Raw genomic sequence first — 20592 nt, 5'->3', positions numbered from 1 at the left:
AAATTCTGCAGTCTGATGTACAGCCAGTTTGCCCTTCCGCTGACTTTTCCTTTTTTCATTCTCAGGCATTGCCAGTGTGGTAGTGTCATTTTTCCTCTCCATGTACTATAACGTTATAAATGCCTGGGCATTCTGGTACCTGTTCCATTCATTCCAGGTGAGTAGAAACACTGATGATCTGCATTGCTAGATAATGACCTAACTTTTTCCAGGGGTGGGCTGGGGCCAAAGTGCTTGGGAATTCTGAAAACATACCTGGCTTGTTTGGCAAAAATATGAGCCAATTTCCAGGCAGGTGACACTAGACCAGAGGGGAATCTGCAGTGTGCAGAAGGTATATGAAAACTTAAATTCTGCAGAGGCTGTCGGGCAGTGAGCTGATAATCAGCACTACAATCTGACCACTGAATGGTCCCTTTTAGAAGTGTATTTATTTGAGTTGCTTATGGTCATCATCAGGCCATGATGACCGACTTCAGAAGCCCTGTCTGGCTAAAGTTTGTTGGCAGTGAACACTTTAAAAGGTAATTAGGTCTCCAAAGGGGGACATTCTTTCACATCCTTGTGAGACCTTTGCTAATCATTTGATCAACAAAATGAAAATAAAAGCTTTCTGCGATGAGCTGTGTAGCTTCTCCCAGCAGCACAGAATGGGTGTTTCCAATAAAGAAGTAAATAAGGTTTCATGATGTATCATCTCCGGAGTTTCTGCAGGGACTTAATAAATCTTTATTGTGCACTGACACTTGAACTTGGATAGTGAGGTAATGATTAAGCCGAGTAGCCACTTCCCTATGACACTGAGGCATTATTTGCTTCAGCAGGACTTACAAATGCATAGGACTTGTCCAAAGATATCTGTGACGTGATGTTGTCTTTTACAACATGCTTTATGTTTCAGAAGTGCTTACTAATGATTAGGGGTATTGAACAGCTTCCATATGAGGAGAGATTAATAAGACTGGGACTTTTCAGCTTGGAAAAGAGATGACTATGGGAGGATATGATTGAGGTCTATAAAATCATGACTGATCTGGGGAAAGTAAATAATGAAGTGTTATTTACTCCTCATAACACAAGAACTAGAGGTCACCGAATGAAATTAATAGGCAGCCGGTTTAAAATAAACAATAGGAAGAATTTCTTCAGACAACCACAGTCAACCTGTGGAACTCTTTGCCAGAGGATTTTGTGAAGGCCAAGACTATAACAAGGTTAAAAAAAACCTAGATAAATTAATGGAGGATAGGTCTATTAATGGCTATTAGCCAGGATGGGCAGGGATGGTGCCAGAAGCTGGGAATGAGTGACAGGGGATGGATCACTTGATGATTACCTGTTTTGTTCATTCCCTCTGAAGCACCTGCCATTGGCCACTGTTGGAAGACAGGATACTGGGCTAGGTGGACCATTGGTCTGACCCAGCATGGCCGTTTTTATGTCAATAGTTCCATAAGAAAATGGTAATGTAACCATAATCCAGGGGCAGAGTCTATCTCAGATTAATGCTATTTATTTCTGCGGGACTTAACATCCTAAGAACATTAGCATTCATGGGAATTTCCACAAACATTCCCAGCCTTTAGTCCTGTGACTAGTCCCAGTATATCACTGGTATGAGCTGAAGAGAAGGAGATGATGAAAATGAAAGAACAACATTACTGCATGTATGTTGACTTCCTGCTATTAGATATAAATATGTCAGTGAGGTTACTCATGGGAGTAAGAGCTGCAGGATCTGTCCCAGAGTCCCCAGACATCTACAGCACAATACGCCCCTGGCTTCCTTGAACTGTCACTTTGCACGATACCTTTTCTCTTCCCACCACGCCTCATCAAGATACTAAAGCTCTGAAAATCCCTGCTACATGCTTAACTTTTGCAACTTTTGCATTTGTTTGGTCCCCAAAGGATCCCTTGCCATGGGCCAGTTGTCCACTGAACAGTAACCACACCGGTTATGATGAAGAATGTGGGAAGACCTCGTCTACTCAGTACTTTTGGTACAGGAACACCCTGAACATTTCACCATCCATTGAGGAGTATGGGAGCATCCAGTGGGAGCAAGCGATATGCCTGATCCTGGCTTGGCTAGTGGTCTATCTGTGTATTCTGAGAGGAACAGAGTCTACCGGCAAGGTAAGAGGATAATAACTGTTGATTCAGAGTTAAACCATAAATAGGACTTGCAGAAACCAGCTTTAAGTGATGTTAACTGGAAAAAAACAAACAACTTTTGACAGGCTTTTTAAACCTGGCTGGTTTCAATTCCTCTTCACCAGGGAAACACAGTTTGACCATTGCCTGAGTGCTCATGCAGGACCATATAGTCTATGCACAGAGACAGGGCTGTATACTGTATGCACATTGGCACTCAGGCTGACATTTAAAGACTGATGAATGCATCCAATAGCTTGTACATTGGGAGAGCGTTTGCATAACCTCATTTGGTTCTAACCATGAGTTGTGTAATAAATCAGTGTGTTGTCTACATTCCCACACTACAATCAATCGCTATGAGGCCTACATATCTGGCATGGGGATATTTGTCTCCAAAACATAGAACACTACCACTTTAGCTAAAAGAGGATCTCTACTAGCTGCAGTAGCTTAAGGCATATAGCCTCTGTGGACCAGTCTTTGGCCAGCAGGTAGCATATTTGTACAAGTGTCATAGAACGTCACAGTTCATCCTGCAGAGGGCAGGGTACACACATTAGCCATTTCATTGCATACTGCCGTCATCTAATCAAAGCCCCCGAGTTCTGTCCCTGTTTACAATGTGGTGGTTGTTGGCATGTGCCATAGTCAAGGACTATGAAGTCTGTTTGTCATGGACTCACAGGTGTGAGCTGATCAGACATAGACAAAGTATCAGAGGGCGCAGGTCAGTATTCTGCTATTAGATATAAACACCAGTGTGATACTGAAGCTCCGTGGCGATCACTTGTGGTGCCGTTATTGAAAAGCTGCCTTTTGACTAGTTTGGAGGAAGAACTTATCTGTGACTCAGACAAAGAAAAAGCAGCTTGTTCTATGGATGATAGGAACTTATAGACTCCATTTGTAAACATACCTTTATGGGAAGGAAAGCAGGAATTACCTCACTTTGTAGTCACTTTTAAATTGGCCTCTTGTGTTAATCCCTTGAATGCCACATTCAATGAAACTGACTCTCAGCAAATTTAAAACTAATAATTAATACTTTTTCACACAATACACAGTTAGTAGTTAGTGGAACTCACTGACATGTTAACATTCAGAGTAACCTTAGCAAGATTTAAAAAAATTGGACATTTATATGGACAACATGAATATTCAGGTATAATAGTGGTATATAACAATAGTAAGGATTTTTAAAAACCAAGAGTTGTCAAAGAGATAGAAAACCCTCATGTTTCAGGCCATTAGCCACCCTCTAACTAACAGAGGTTAGGAGGAAACTTCCCCTGTGGACAGTCAGGTTATTCTATAGCTATTTATTTCAGGGTCTCTGGTACCGTCCTCTGAAGCAGCTGGTTCTGGCCTCTGTCCAATCCGGTATGGCAATTCCTGTGTTCCATGTGGGAGGGCCGCTTTGAGTGACATTTTCTCTGCAGCATCAAAGTTCTAAGAAGTTCTAAGATTTTACAGTCTAGACCCATGGGGCCAAACTGATGCCACTTCGTTAAGCATGCTGCCTTCAATCAGAGCCAGGGCCAGCTCCAGGCACCAGCCTAGCAAGCTGGTGCTTGGGGCGGCACATGGAAGGGGGCGGTACGTCCGGCTCTTCCGCGGCAATTTGGCAGCGGGTCCCTCACTCCCTCGCAGCGGGAATGACCTGCCGCCGAATTGCCACCAAAGAAGCGTCGACAGTAGAATCGCGGCGGAAGTGCCGCAGATCGCGATCGCGGCTTTTTTTTTTTTTTTTTTTGGCTGCTTGGGGCGGCAAAAGCCCTGGAGCCGGTCCTGATCAGAGCAGAGCCAGACAGACCCTATTGGAGTAACGTAGGAAAGAAATAACATGTTGTCAGGGTTCCTTCCCCACTCTGAACTCTGGGGTACAGATGTGGGGACCCGCATGAAAGACCCCCTAAGCTTATTTTTACCAGCTTAGATTAAAAACTTTCCCAAGGCACAACTTCCACCTTGAACAGTATCGCTGCCATCACCAAGTGATTTAAACAAACATTCAGGGAGGGCCACTTGGAGCCCTACCTTCCCCAAATATCCCCCCAAGTCCCTACACCCCCTTTCCTGGGGAGGCTTGAGAATAATATCCTCACCAATTGCTACAGGTGAACACAGACCCAACCCTTGGATCTTAAGAACAATGAAAAATCAATCAGGTTCTTAAAAGAAGAATTTTAAATAAAGAAAAGGTAAAAGAATCACCTCTGTAAAATCAGGATGGTAAATACTTTACAGAATAACAAAAGACTCAAGAACACAGAGGATTTCCCCTCTAGGCAAAACCTTAAAGTTACAAAAACAGGGATAAACCTCCCTCTTAGCACAGGGAAAAATTCACAAGCTAAAACAAAAGGTAATCTAACGCATTTCTTTTCTGCTATTACTTACTATTTCTGCAAGACTAGATGCTTAGTTCAGAGATATTTTCCCCTGCCCTGTTTCCTGGCTGGCTCCGACAGACACAGACCAAAAACCTTCCCCCACAGATTTGAAAGTATCTTCTCCCCTTATTGGTCCTTTTGGTCAGGTGCCCCCAGGTTATCCTAGCTTCTTAACCCTTTACAGGTAAAAGAGGAATTAACCCTTTACAGGGTAAAGAGGGATTTTATGCTACCCTTAGCTGTATGTTTATGACACATGTCTACTGTTAATCTGTGGGAGGGGAGGTCGCCCAGGATTTTTTTTAACCTTACAACAGGATACCCCCAAAAGCTGAAAAAGATCTCCCTCCTGAACCTGTTTTCAGAATAAAGATTAGATTTATATCCTCAAATCATATGAGACAAGCACAGAAACCCATGGGCACCCAAGAGTATGGAAAATAAAAACAACTTGCTGAACTTGGCTCTATGTGGCAAAGTTAAATACCCAGCCTACTGCATAGGTCCATTGTGGCCATGATATTGACATAGAGTCTGGGATTGAAAGAAGCTCTGTGTGTATCTTAATTAGAAAAACAGCAGTAATGTTATGTATTGTGCAATAGACCCAGCTGCTAAGTTATTTGAAACTAATGCATTTAAAAGGTTGTTTTTTTTAAATAATAATGTAAAATAACTTAATAAAAGCTTCTAATGAAGGTGAAGTAGACAACACTGTCGGAGAAAAACTGAGTTCTCACTATTTGTTTTGGTACAGCAAGTCAGATGTTTATTAACTCTCACATGTGCAGAGGGAGAGAGCTAAACAGGTCTCTCTCTGGTAACTAATTACAGCAAGCATTTATACCTTTCATTACAAAAATAATGAGAGACAGCAGCATTTTTGTTTATACATAGGCCATCTTGATATCTCATTTCCTGGTTGTTTTGACTCTTGCCAACATACAATTATTTTCTATACCTTATCTACCCAAGGTCTTCTACACTTTATCTATGCTGAGGTCATCATAACTTCTTACACAGCTCTTTCTCACTCGCCTCACACAATCCTCGCTTCTACAAATCTCGCGTTATCAGGGTTACAGTTAGCCTGACTCTTGCTAACAAACGTCATGCATTACAGTTCCCTTCTGTCAGTTCTTTTCTCTGCTTCCACAACCCCCCCCTTTTGTACTTCTAGTACAACAAACATTCTCAAATCTCTATTTGCATCAAGTCCTGGACTTCTGATTCTAAATCAGATGCTTCAACCTTAGGGGTTTTGATTGGATGTAATGACAATGCATGATTAGCATGAACATGAAAGGTATTACTATTATTACGTCTTTTACAACAACAACATAATCCTAAACTAACTAATAACAATACAAGCAATAACATTCCCATAGCAATACTATAATGGGGTTGTTGTACAGCCTTTGTCATAAAGCACAATACATCATATTTAGTACATAAGATAGATACTCTATAAGCAGTGTGAAAGGCATACTTTTCTACTTGATATACATTTTGAAGCATGTGAATTCGCCCTTGTACCTCAGAGATTTTCTGAATCTCAGGTAACAATGAAAGCAAATTTTGAAATCTATCAGATAGTAAACTAGTCCAATTAAAGGGTATCTGGAACCTAAGGGCTACTTGAAAAACTCTATCTGCAGGCCAGTAAATGATATGATTGCCTGCAGTGGTAGTGAGATTAAAATGTATGTCTTGTGATATGGTGTCATTAACATACACACAGCTATCATTAGCTTGGAAGAGTAAGTGTCCTGTCAGGGTAGTTTCTTGTCCCCTACCCTCCCAGCAAACGTAGTCATAGACAGTGACAACTTCTCCTGGCTTCAGTTTACGTGTACACTGAAGCTGTGGGGGTTCTAATGGCCAGAATGTCCACAGGTTACCTAACCCCATCCAAATGTCAGGTGTAATCCTAGGAGCACTAACTAAAAATCGATTGGGCATACCAGGTGGTCTAATTTCCCAGATGTCTCGATGAATTACCCAATCCCATATGCATCCTCCCCATGGACCCGGCAGGATACGGTATGTGGGAGCCCACACCCCCTGTACCGGTCCATATGCTTGGAAGGAGCACTGAGAACGTCCACACTTCCACCCAGAAAGTTCTTAATGTCTTTTGTAGTTAGAAAGTTCTGGACTTTGGTGGTTTCAGCAGAGCGAGTGTTTCTTCTTTTCTTCTTCAAAAGCAGTTGTGATTCACCATAATACAGGGGAGAGGTTACTAGCACTTCACCCTGTACTGGTGTGGTTCCTGTAAAAGAATTCAAAGGCACAGTAGATCTGTCAGTAGACAAGGGAGAGGTTACTAGCACTTCACCTTGTCCTCTTTCCCTGCTGTCCAGGAGGCACAGCAGAGTTAGCAGGAGAAACAGGCTGATCAGCAGCTGGAGAATCCTCTCCAGGCGGAGGGGTCTTTTTGCAGTGCGAAGCATGGGTCCAGGTGGGCAGTCCTTGGCACTTCACAGCAGTGTTGGTAGTTAGCAGGACTTGGAAAGGGCCTTTCCAGCGTGGAGCCAGGGCAGTCTTTCGCTGATGGACCTTTATGTAGACCCAGTCTCCTGGTTCCAGCGAGTGGCAGGGCTGCACAGGATCCTTGGGTAGTGCTTCTTTCACCTGTGTATAAAAAGACTTAACACATTTCATTAGTGCCTGACAATACTTAAGCATTGTGTCATCCATTAAATGAATGTCCATCTGAGCTAGGGTCAGTGGGGGCGCAGTTGGTAGTCTCATCGGGTGCCCTGTCAGAATCTCATGAGGGCTGAGTCCAGTCTTTCGATTGGGAGTGGCCCTCATACTCATTAGTGCCAGAGGAAGGGCATCTGGCCACTTCAAGTTTGTTTCAGCACAAATCTTGGCCAGTTTATTTTTCAGAATTCCATTCTGGCGTTCCACTGTTCCAGCAGACTGTGGATGGTGGGGGCAGTGAAGGTTGTGTTGAGTCTGCAAAGCTGCACATAACTCTTTTACAATCTGTCCAGTAAAATGAGTTCCACGGTCACTGTTGATACTCACAGGGATGCCAAATCGTGGTACAAAATCTTTAAGCAGAAGTTTCACAACAGTCCTGGCATCTGCTTTCCTGCAGGGAAAAGCTTCAACCCAATTTGAAAATACATCCACCAAAACCAATACATATTCATAGCCACAACATTTAGACAGTTGAATAAAATCAATCTGAATATTTACAAAAGGTCCCCAAGGGGGAGGGTGAGCTGCCTGCCTAACTTTAACAGCTTTACCAATGTTATGCTGCTGACAAATCACACATTGTTGACAGTAGTGATGTGCAATGACTGGGAACCCGAATGCACACCAATCTCGGTTAACTGCAGCAACCATCCCCCCTTTGCTCACGTGAGCCATTCCGTGGTATACACGAGCAAGATAGGGCATTAGCATCTTCGGTGCAACCAGGCGACCAGCTGGGGCACGCCAAAGATGATCAGGGTGTAGAATACAGCCATTAGCACTCCAAAAACGTTTCTCAGCTGCCGGTGCAGCTTCCTGGATCTTGGCCAGATCCTCAAAGGAGGCTAGTGGAGGCTGTTCAATCAAAGCACAAGTATATTCAGCCTGAGGTGCAGAAAGGGCCGCGGCTTTGGCTGCAGAGTCTGCCAAAGCATTTCCACGGGTAACTTCATCATGAGAGGTCTGGTGAGCTGTACATTTCACGACAGCTATAGCTTTGGGCAATAAAAGAGCATCTAAAAGAGCAGAGACATACAGACTGTTCTTAATAGGAGAACCAGTGGATGTAAGAAAACCTCTATACTTCCAGAGCAACCCATAATCATGTACCACTCCAAAAGCATAACGAGAGTCTGTATAGATGGTAACTGCTTGATCCTGAGCTAGAATGCAGGCTCGAGTTAAAGCCACAAGTTCGGCCACTTGAGCAGAAAACACAGAAGGAAGAAAAGCACTTTCAATAACAGCATGTGCAGAACACACAGCATAACCAGCAACCAATTTGCCCTTAGAATCTCGCAAGCACGAACCATCTACAAAATAAATAAGATCAGGATTTTGCAAAGGCACATCTAGTAAATCATCTCTTGGACGAGAGAGAACGGATGTCACAGACACACAGTCATGTGGGTCTCCGTCTTCGGGCCCAGGCAACAAGGAGGCAGGATTTAGAACAGGGCAACGAGCCAAAGTAATATGAGATGAAGACAACAAGACAAGCTCATATTTTGTAAGACAAGAAGTGGATAGATGCTGTGTCTTAGATTTTAACAAGAGAGCAGCCACAGCATGAGGAACAGCAACAATCAAAGGAGATCCTAAGACAATAGATTCAGATACCTGAACAGCAAGAGCTGCTGCAGCTACAGCACGCAGGCAAGGGGGAAATCCAGCTGCCACAGCGTCTAGGGCAGTACTGTAATAAGCAATGGGACGGTGTTTGTCTCCGTGCTTTTGCGTTAATACAGCCAAAGCAAACCCATTACGCTCATGACAGAAAAGAGTGAATGGTTTAGCATAATCAGGAAGTCCCAGGGCCGGTGCACTGGACAGACTTTGCTTGATAGCAACAAAAGCTTGTTCAGCCTCTGGAGACCAAGGAAGAGGCTCAGGGGTACCTGACTTAGTCAAATCCTGTAAGGGTTTAATCATTGTTGCATAGCCTAAAATCCATTGTCTACAGTACCCAGTCATGCCAAGAAAAGTACGCATTTGAGAAATAGTTCCAGGCCTAGGCATATTTAGAATAGCTGAAATCCGAGAATCTGATAAATGACGAGTACCAGGAGAAATATCATGACCAAGGTAATGAACCTTGGGCTGACACAGCTGTAGTTTTTCCCGGGATGCCTTATGACCCTTAGCAGCTAAAGCAGTCAAAAGAATCAAAGTATCAGTTTTACAAGATTCAAAAGAGAGGGATGCCAACAAAAGATCATCCACATACTGTATAAGCACTGATTTACCTGGAAAAACCACATCATCCAGATCCTTCTTCAGGATCTGGGAAAATAAGGAAGGGGATTCAGTATACCCTTGGGGTAACCGAGTCCAGGTGTACTGGCGTCCTTTATAGGTAAAGGCAAACAGATACTGACTCTCAGGGTGAATGGGGATAGAAAAGAAAGCTGAACATAAGTCCACAACAGTAAAGTAGGTAGCTGAAGGTGGAATACAAGAAAGAATTGTAGCTGGGTTTGGAACCACAGGAAAGGAAGGTAAAACAACAGCATTAATCGCGCGGAGATCTTGAACAAACCGATAAGTGTTCTTTCCTGGCTTCTTTACAGGAAAGATAGGAGTATTACAAGAACTGGTGGTAGCAACAATAATACCCTGCTGTAATAAAGACTCCATTACTGGGGCTATACCTTCCTCTGCCTCAGGACGCAGAGGATACTGGGGAACTCTTGGCAAAGCTTTAGAAGGATCAACAAAAATCTTAACTGGTTCAGCGGTCCGAATCTGTCCCACTTCATTAGCATGCTGAGACCAGAGATGAGGAGGAACTTGTGATAACAAATGCACAAGGTCAGGGCTACGAGTTGTTGGTAATTTAGCTGGCTCCTCTATGTGGAGTGTCGCCAACACTAGATTGGTATTCTCATCAGGAACCTGTAAGAATACGCCATCTGGTGTGCAACAGATAGTACAACCTAATTTACACAAAAGATCCCTTCCCAGCAGATTCACAGGAGAGGAGGGGCTGAGCAAGAATGCATGCTTGTCAGCAAGGGGCCCTAGTGAGACAGCAAGGGGTTTTGTGACAGGATGCGAAACAGGTTGATTTGAAATGCCCACAGCATTTACAGACAAAGTTGACAAAGGAACAGAGGGAAACTCCTCGGATCTTAGAGCAGATCTAGTAGCTCCAGTATCCACAAGACAAGTAACAGTTTGTCCCTCAATTTCACAGTTTACAAAAGGACCTTCTTGATCAATGGGAATTAAAGGATTCATGATGTAGTTACGTTCCCTCAGGCTGTCCTAGTATGAGGTAGTTGGTGGGGTAAAGGTAGATGCTTCAGGATTTGGGAAAGGAGGTGGAGGGTTCTGAGACAATCGGGCTGGGCATGCATCTTTCCAGTGTCCCTCTTGGCCACAAATGTGGCATGCAGTGTACCTAGGTTGGGCAGGATACAAGGGACCCTTCCCTCTTCCTCGCCCACGACCTCGTCCTCGTACTCCTCTCATTCCCCCACGGCTCTGGTTTTGATAAGTTTCTAACTGCAGGGTCAACAGTTTTGTTTCAGTAGTCTCTTTCTTCTGCTCTATGCAAGCTGCACAATGATTGGCGACTATCACCAATTCAGAAAGGGGTTTAGTTTGCCAGCCAATGCAGATAGTTCTTAACTGCTGCTGAATCTTTGGTAAGAGTCCCTGAACAAAAGCAGCCCCTACGGCTTCTCTGGCATTTTCAGCTGGCTGAGCAATTCCCGAATGCTGTTCAAAAACCTTAGTCAGCCTATCTAGATAATCAGCAGCGGACTCTCCTTTATTCTGTTTACAATAAGTAATCTTTGTCCAATCTGTCTTCTTAGGGCAGACTTCCGTGACAGTATTTACGAGACGGTCCCTAGCCTCTCTCAAATTATGATCAATTCCAGGGTCAGCAGCTGGCCAGGCTGCCTGCCTGGTAAGCCGTTGTCGAACTTCGGCTGGCATAATCATTCACAAGAGTTGATTAATGTCTGCCCAAGATGGATTATAACACTGAACCACCGTCCGGAGTTCGTCTCTAAACTTTTCTGGTTCCTCCCTGACGTTAGGAAATTCCTTCACCAAGTTTCTCAAATCTCCTGGTGACCACGGGGCATGCACTGTGACCAACTGTCCTGCATTTCCAGGCAGGTCTCTTAAAGGAACCTGGAGTGCATGTGCCACACTTCTAGTAAAATAACGGGTACTTTCCTCAGAAGGATTAGAATCAGGGGAGCTACTGGGAGGCTCAGAATCATCTCTTTGTGGTGAAGAAGAGGCTTCTCTCCCAGGGAAGAGAGAACAATGTGTGCAGTTGATACATGCGGTGGTGAAACTGACACTGCCGGGTGAGATTCGTTAGCAGACCCAGGCTGTGCAGGGGGAGGAGGCAGCACAGGCTGCTGCTGCTGCTGAATGGTACTGAAGAAATCTAAAATATCCTCAGCAGTTTCCTCCTCACTGTCAGATCTAACTAATTGGGGATAAAGGGGAGTAGAAGGAATTGCTCGAGCGGGAAGAGGATACACAGGAGCTGAAGGAATCGCTCTAGGGGGTAGACAGCTGGATGCCTTGCATTTAAGCTGTAAATGTTGCACTTGGGCTTTTAACTTTTCCTGGGAGTCCTTTAGACTCCGCACTCGAGACTCGTGGAGTCTCTTTGTTGCTTCCTCCCACCAACAGACAATTTGCTCCCACTGTGTATCAGAGGCTTTTGGTGAAGCCAGAGTTTCTTTAAGGTATTTAAGTTTGTCTAAATCAAAGGTACCTTCTAGTGGACATTGTTTAGATGGATTTGCACGCGTGTAAAGATTCCAACTATCTAAATACCTGCAGGTTTTCGGGCCATAATGTACGTACATGAAATAAGCTGGGGTACCCTTAGGGGGTGAGAGGGAAGACTTAGACTGTCCCCCACCCATTTTTCCAATCACACACTCAAAAGGGGAAGGATGCCCTGTCCGCGCTAGCGGTTCATAAACTAAGGACTCTCCCTACAGGGTATTCACACAGGAGTGACTAACGAGGATAGCCACGACCCCCTACACCTCCCTTCAGCAAAGAGCGTCGGCTAATCTCAGAGAGAAAGCGCCGCTTACTCTGTTGCATCCAGTGAGATGGTCAGACTGTCAGTGGCTCACACGGAGAGGAAAAGGGGAGGGAAGATGGGTGCACACACTCCTAGACCCAGGTAGCCTCCTCGCCGGACGATGCCAGGCCGAGTCAACCTACATGGGTCGGATCTCCTAAAAGATCCTCTAGTTACCGGGCTTGCGTTAGAGTAGTTCTGGTCACGAGCCAAAAGACTTCGCAGAGTACTCTGGGCGTCTTCCGGTAACACTCAATTCACACTGTGTACACACACACACACACACACACCAAGGCCTTCTACCAGGTACTACTCCTGAGTACCTCCAGGTACTATTCCCAAGTACCTCGATGCATCACTTGAGGCGGTAAAAACCCCTCTTGAGGCGGTAACAACCCCTCAACACAGGTGCAAACCCTATGCACCTAGCATATGCTTACAGGGGGCGGCAAACAATTCCCCTACGCCGCTCAGCATCTGACCTTGCTGCACAGTCAATAAGTTCGGATGGCGTGAGCCCAACAGGGGCAGACGGCCCCACGGACAGTCCTCCTCCGACACCCCAATAGAGATTTCAAAAGGTCTCTTACCTCTATTGTGGCGCCATGGGGTTCGAAGGGGAACGATCCGTAGCAGCTGCCGTTGCCTCAGTGGGCGTTGCCATCCCGGACGAGCCCCCAAATTGTCGGAGAAAAACTGAGTTCTCACTATTTGTTTTGGTACAGCAAGTCAGATGTTTATTAACTCTCACATGTGCAGAGGGAGAGAGCTAAACAGGTCTCTCTCTGGTAACTAATTACAGCAAGCATTTATACCTTTCATTACAAAAATAATGAGAGACAGCAGCATTTTTGTTTATACATAGGCCATCTTGATATCTCATTTCCTCAGTTGTTTTGACTCTTGCCAACATACAATTATTTTCTATACCTTATCTACCCAAGGTCTTCTACACTTTATCTATGCTGAGGTCATCATAACTTCTTACACAGCTCTTTCTCACTCGCCTCACACAATCCTCGCTTCTACAAATCTCGCGTTATCAGGGTTACAGTTAGCCTGACTCTTGCTAACAAACATCATGCATTACAGTTCCCTTCTGTCAGTTCTTTTCTCTGCTTCCACAACACACACACTGTGAAAATGCAGGACAGACTTGATGACCTGACCTCTGGTTAAATTACACTTTCAGTAATGGAAGGTCATTTAAAGCCCAAGACAGGATTGAGAATTCCACTGTCGTTTCTCAAAAAGAAAAAAGTTCCCAAAGGTTTTAGATACCTCTGAAACCTTTAGAAAATTCAGGGTTGTACCACTGCTAAGTGGAGTCAGATAGGGCCTGATCCTGAAACACTGAAGACACCGAAGTTTTGCCATTGACTTAAATGGAAGTAGGATTGAACCTGAAAACAGGATCTGACGTTGAGCACCAACAATTCTTGTTGAAGTCAATGGGAGTGGAGCATACTCAACATCTGTTAGCCTCAGGTCCTGAGTCAGGACTTGGAGTTACATTGATTTTGGGAAACCACGGACTTTTAATGGCCAGACTGTGGAGCCTTAATATCCATGTTGGTGAGCACTTACTTGAGTAGCCCATTTGTTGGAAGAGAACTACTCACGTGATTAAGTGCTCAACAACATGACTCTGGCTCTGAGTCAGGACTGAATTTTCTGTGCAGTTATCAAAATTTCAAATGACTCAGTAGCTCCGTGGCTGGGCAAAGAAAGGTTCACTTGCATTACTGTTATTCATTATAAGTAGTATTAGACTAGCACCAAGTGGCCCCAAGCAAGAGTGGGGCTCCATCGGGCTAGCTGAGGTACAAACAGATAGTGAGAGCTCCAGAGAGCCCTTTCAGGAATTTTCACTGTCTGAGAATTTACTCAAATCTTTGGAAGCTCCAGGAGGCTGGTTTCTGTTTCATAATCAGAACTGATTTTAGTTTAATTGCACTAAAATTAACTTGGGATAATATGATGAAAATGCTTCATTCCATGTTTATCAGGGTTTACATATAAATTTTTGGACTCACCATAAGAATACGTTCAAAGGGGAATCCATTGGATTGTCCCTTTTTGGGGTTTGTATTTCAAGGAAATTAATATCTGGTTCAAAATCACAGGCCTGTTCCAAGGTGCATTGTATTGAGAGGGCTGCAGATCAGGTCCCAATCATTTCCTGGCCTAGATAATAATATAAGATGTTATTTGTAAATCTTAAAGTAAGTTTAAAATTTGAATTTGCTTGTTACCATTTATGTTGTTATTTTTTGGATTTTTCTTAGACTGGACAATGAAAATTGACTTATTAGTTTCACAGTTTATAGTCAGTTGCCAGTCAATTTTACCCTAGCAAAATGCTTTAAAGTTTGGATTGCAAACACTGCAGAGGAATGTTCATTAATTCTTCTTATTACAATAAAGCATTTCCTTTGTGATTTAAAAAAGAAAATAATGGAAATATTGCCATTAGTCTTAGATTTGTTTTTGTAATACCTAAATTTTGGGCCTAATTTGACCTGAAAGTGCTCATTTAAGGATCAGTAAAAGGCAGCAAATGTGATATTAAGAATATTTCATTCAGAACAAACAAACATACAGGATTTGCCATACCAGATTAGTACAATGGTCAATATATAGACTGCGACATTGTCTGCAAATGGAGATATGCATGCCTACAGTGTACCTAAGAATGCAATCCTATTCCAGGAAGGAAATTTCTTTCTGATATACCCCCCTCATTGTCTCTCCCTGTCCCCCACTGCTAATCATTGTAAACTCTGTAGTATGAGGATTGATAACCTTTTCCAATTTTATCTTGATAATGTAACTATAGACATTATTTGACTTTTTCCTTCTTCCTATACCCGTACAGTTCTTGCAAAACAGTAACAGATGCCAGTGCAGATTAACGCGTTAATTAATTTACCTTTTCTTTTGCGCAGGTTGTCTACGTAACAGCTTCTTTGCCATATTTGGTCCTCATCATATACTTAATTAGAGGACTAACACTACATGGAGCTGTGAATGGGCTGATTTACATGTTTACACCAAAGGTACCGAAAATATACACAGAATTTTTAACAAAACTTTATTATAACTGTATAATTTCATACAAAAATAGTAACTTATTTTTATTTAGATTATATTTTGACAATAGTAAGTTAGGTCTGATATTGTATGTATCTAGACTCTTGAGGATACACCACTATATCACCAATGAGTTATTCGCTTCCTCACCCAGGAAAAGAAGTGTCCTATCAAACGTGAGCTGTGTTGTATTATTTATATACTGAATAACAATATCAGACCAAATTCATCCCTGAATTCAAGAGAGTTACACCACAGATGAATATGGCCTAAGATACATTTCAGTCCAAAGATGTCAAAGGAGATCATTAGACGTTTCTTTGCTAGCGTAGATGGGTGCAGTTCCAGTTACTTCCGTGAAATTTTGCTCATCTACAGCAGCAGAGAATTTATCCCTGCATATAACAAAACCATTTTATTCACCCACTGGAGAAACACATGCACAAGGCCTAGCCCTGCACTGCTTCTATGTGTAAAACTCACACTGACTTTAATAGGTGCTGTGCGAATATAAGGTCTCAAGCAGAATCAGGTCCCTAATAAATGAGATTACTCTCTCCTCTATGTCTAGATACTACAATGATGAGAGCCTTAGACATACCGTAGATAAACAGTCTGAAGTCCACTTTTATTTTCATCAGCCATTGCTCACTCTCTTGTTTTACAGCTAGAGCAATTAGCAAATCCTAAAACCTGGATTAATGCAGCTACCCAGATCTTTTTCTCACTTGGTCTTGGTTTCGGAAGCCTGATAGCGTTTGCCAGCTACAACGAGCCAAACAACAACTGCGAGAGACATGCCATTATCATCTCTTTGATAAACAGCAGCACGTCAATATTTGCCAGTATTGTGACTTTCTCTATCTATGGGTTTAAGGCGACTTTCAACTATGAAAACTGTCTAAGCAAGTAAGAGACTGGAGTTTTAACTTATTTTTCCTCCGAGACATGACATAGGATGTTACACATAAGAAAAGAGATTACATATATACACAAATAGCAACTGTGCAGCATAGCTCCTTGACTGCCACTTGAATAGAGCTGATAAATATGCAAGAGATATTAGATTAGATAAAATCTGAGATTAGAATTCAGAGTGCACTGTTTTTTTTATGACTAGTACTGATTATCAGAGTTCAGGTGACTATTGCCTGCAAGTTTTGAAGGTACCATTGCTGACAAATGAGTTTAAAGACCCACCTACATTGCAGCTATAAGCCGGAGGGTTGAGCAGGTTACAGAACATTGTTCCCTGAACCAGTTACAACACTCTTTTCAATTGCCCTGGAAAAGGCATTCACCTATGTCCTGTCACAAAGTTAATCTCGGAAGTCCAAGGACTTAGGCGAGGGACCGAGTTAGGTCCTGCCTACACTGCCAAGTTTAACTATGTTGTGCCCAGGTCACTGCCTCAGCATGATAGTGAAGATGGCTACAGAGCTTTCTACCTCTGATGAGTGGTGTATGAAGTCTATTCCATTAAACAGACAGTGGCTGGATTCCTACTGACTGCTTTACCAGTAAAGCCCACCTTTAAGGTAACTGTAGGCAGGCATGACGCCAGGAAAGGAATGGACACCCCACATATGGCGATCAGTTAGACCCTGAGCATGTGAGCCAGAACCAGCCAGCCAAGCACCTGAGAGAGAGAATGTTCAGTGACACCTCAGAGCGCAGCCCTCCCTGCCCAATGTCCTGTCTCCAGCTTGGGCCATCTCCTGATCCTTCATAGGAAGGAGATAGAAAAAATGGTTCAGAAAGAGACATTTCCCAGCCCTTCTCCCCCCCCCCCCCCCAATCAAAAATGAAAACAGGAATTCTCAATAAAAGGCTTACTTTTGAGAAATGAAAATCATTCAAAGGAACCCTATGGCTTGTCCCCCCACCCCATTATAAAAGAGTAAGCATGAGAAGGAAAATCCCAACAGTCTCCATATGACACAAAGGCACAGTACAACTATCACTGCTTGAAAAAGCTTTGTACAATAGCTGGAAATTCCACAGACTCTCCAGTGTCAAGGGCTCTCATGGTACATCATCCTAGGAATTATCCAAACTGATTATCAAAATAGCAAACAAACAAGAATTTTGGAAAGCGCAAATACCGAGGGCCAAATTTTGCAGACATCCTTTTTGCAGATACAATTTGCAACCTCAAAACGTATGTCCAATCAATAGTTTTACCCACCTTTCAGTTGTGGGCACAAATCTGGGTATGAGATTGCAGGCTCCGTTGAAGTAGACAGAGGTGCAGGTGCTCTAATCTATACTCATGGGTCATCCTGTGAACACAAAAAATGAACACAAGATGTACAGCCACGCAAATTCTTAGACACGAGATTTACAGATACATGCTGTGCCTGGCCTGGCTGGAAACACAGACCTTAATCTTCACCTAAATCCTCAAGAGGACTTAGAATCTGCTTCTTCAGCATTATCTGCTCTCCAACATGCATTAAGTTCTCTGCTTCCTTTTGACTTGTATAAATAAGTATCATGCTCTGACATGCCACCTTCAGTCTGGCGGTAGAAAATACTGGTGAAAAGACTGAACAAGCAGAAATCCTTTTCTTTTTTCATGATGTCAATCATTTGCAGGTATGCACAGTGACATAACAACAGGTCTGTGCGGAAAGGAGATAAATTTGGTTCTCACATGTGTGTCAAGCCTTCTGGCGGAAGTACTGCTGAGAGATGTAACAGGAGTAAAGAGCATGAAATACGCTATGCATTTGATCTCAGAACTGTGTCCCCGAGTCCTTGGAAGAGTGCAACCCTAGGTGTCTATTTGATACAAAAGTCATTTTCATGGTCATGTCTGGACCACGATCATAATCAAGTGGCTTTGTTCCAGTATCCTATAGGATAGCTCCCAGACATGATGTGCCATGTGAGTCAACCCCCATATCAGCCTGAATCTCTGTCCAAGATACTAAGATATGTTCCACCAGCTGGATGATCCTGCAAGGTGCTGAGTTCTCCCTGCTGGGAACTACAAAGCATCAACTCCTATTGACTACAGAGAGAGGTGAAGGAGTTCAGCACTTCACAGAAGATGCTCAGCACACTGCAGGATCTGATCCTAAAGCCATATTCTCACACGTATACAAAGTCTCAGTGACTGGACTACTATTATATTTTTAAGTATCAGAGGGGTAGCCATGTTAGTCTGAATCTGTAAAAAGCAACAGCGGGTCCTATGGCACCTTTAAGACTAACAGAAGTATTGGGAGCATAAGCTTTCGTGGGTAAGAACCTCACTTCTTCAGATGCATCTGAAGAAGTGAGGTTCTTACCCACGAAAGCTTATGCTCCCAATACTTCTGTTAGTCTTAAAGGTGCCACAGGACCCTCTGTTGCTTATTATATTTTTGTTAGATTTACGCAACACTAACCCATTGCACTAATCACAGCAGAGGACAGGCTAATATTCCAAGCATCTCCTTTGTCAGAAAGTAATTGATGCCATGTGGTCGTCATATTAAAAGAGGCACAAAGGAAAAGAGACAGAGGGATAGATTTTCAGCTGATGTAAATACTGTAATACCACTGATTTCAGTTTACATGAACTGAGGACCTGAGCCAGAATTTGGGACCATCCACTCACAGCAATAATTGCAAATGGAACTGAGAAGAATAAAATAAGAAAATTAATTTTCATATAGCTGCATAGATTTTAAGGTTAGAAGGAACCATAATGATAATCTAGTCTGACCTGTTTAACATAGGGCATAGAATTTTACCCAGTGATTCCTGCATCAAGCCAATAACTTCTGGTTAAGCCAAAGCATATCTTTATCCCAGTTTTCCTTCTTCCCCATTCACAAGTGTAGTTTCACATTTAGCCTCTTTTCAGCATACTTTACTGAAGTATAGCAAACGCTCTCCTGCCTGTCCCTCTGTGGTATTCTAGAGTGCACTCCTCCACTTAAAAGAAGCTGCATCCAAATTCTGCCACTGAAACATTTCTTCTAGCTTTAGTAGAAAGAAACTAAATTATCTTGGCTTTACAGGGTAATACTGCTGTTGACAAACGTTTTCGACCTGGAAGAAGGAGCTTTAACTGCAGACAATCTCGACAGTATGAAAAATTACCTAACGTCTACTTATCCAAACCAGTATGCAGAATTATTGCCACAGATTAAAAACTGCAGTTTGGAAGCTGAACTAGACACGGTAACTTGCTCCTTTGTGCACCAGCCTTGGTTCTTTTTTCCTTTGTTTCCTTTTCCCTCAGTCAGAAGTGGAAACTTATATTGAGGGTCGGGTCTAGGGAAGAGAAAGAACACGAACTCTATTAGCTCTTGTACTGATGAGGAGGTCCTGAGTATGTTTAATGTGATGGTAGATGTTACACTTAGCTTAGGCAACCTAAGCGACTCCTTCCTTGCTTAGGCCGCTTAGCAGGCCCAGGTGATTGTAGCCTTTAGGTAAAGATGCTTCTACTGAGTAACTTGAGATGGAACATTTATATTCTCTCTCTCTCTATTATATATATATTCTGCAGCTGCTGGCTGCCATCATTTGCTTCTAGAATAATAAGCCAGCTGTAAATTAATACTCACCTATCCCCTGGAGAAAGGGGGAGAATTGTGACCCAGAGGGGTCTCTGTTGGCACAGTGCCTCCTGGGGCAATGCAGCTTATACACTAGCCCGGCTCTGGGCTGTGACACTTAGTCACACTCAGACCTCTTCTGATGGCCTTGGCTGGGCAAGCGAATTCATTAAAATAAAAACCTTCCCACGCCCCTCAAATGGAAGAGGAGTCAAACTGTTTGGAGACATTCAAGTAAAAACTCCCATTCCAACTTCCCATGCGCCCAGGACTCCCTCCCTGCAAACCTGGGGTGCACCGGGATCTAGCCACGCAGCGCCTATTAATTGGCATCTCATCGCTGGACTCTGAAGATGGCACAACTAATTTTGGTGGATGCTGGCTCTGTTACAGTAGACTTAGGACCTAATCCTGTAAACTTTACCTGTGTGAGTAGCCTTTGATGTCAATGGAACAACACCCATAAATAAGAATTTCAGGGTCCAGCCCAAAATGTTCAAACCTTCTATAAGCAAAACACGGTCATCCCCCTGTCTGCCAGAAATGCCTCCCAGTAGATGAACTGGCAGGAGGGAGGTGATGTAAGTGCAGGGCTGCTCCTTTTATCATC

General features: G+C 43.2%; 1 protein-coding gene across 1 annotated transcript in view; it reads left to right on the top strand.

The window, feature by feature from the left end:
• The window catches only part of SLC6A20 (solute carrier family 6 member 20), a 47364-nt gene that overhangs the window by 17488 nt on the left and 9284 nt on the right, over positions 1 to 20592 (top strand). The window contains exons 3-7 of the mRNA XM_054019640.1: positions 66 to 157; positions 1912 to 2139; positions 15282 to 15392; positions 16094 to 16335; positions 19440 to 19602. Coding sequence (XP_053875615.1) covers positions 66 to 157; positions 1912 to 2139; positions 15282 to 15392; positions 16094 to 16335; positions 19440 to 19602 — 836 coding nt within the window. The remainder of the gene's footprint in view (positions 1 to 65; positions 158 to 1911; positions 2140 to 15281; positions 15393 to 16093; positions 16336 to 19439; positions 19603 to 20592) is intronic.

The sequence above is a fragment of the Malaclemys terrapin genome, chromosome 2, assembly GCF_027887155.1.
Source record: "Malaclemys terrapin pileata isolate rMalTer1 chromosome 2, rMalTer1.hap1, whole genome shotgun sequence".
NCBI lineage: Eukaryota > Metazoa > Chordata > Testudines > Emydidae > Malaclemys > Malaclemys terrapin.
The sequence above is the reverse complement of the archived record's forward strand: the minus strand, read 5'-3'. Positions and strand labels throughout refer to the sequence as shown.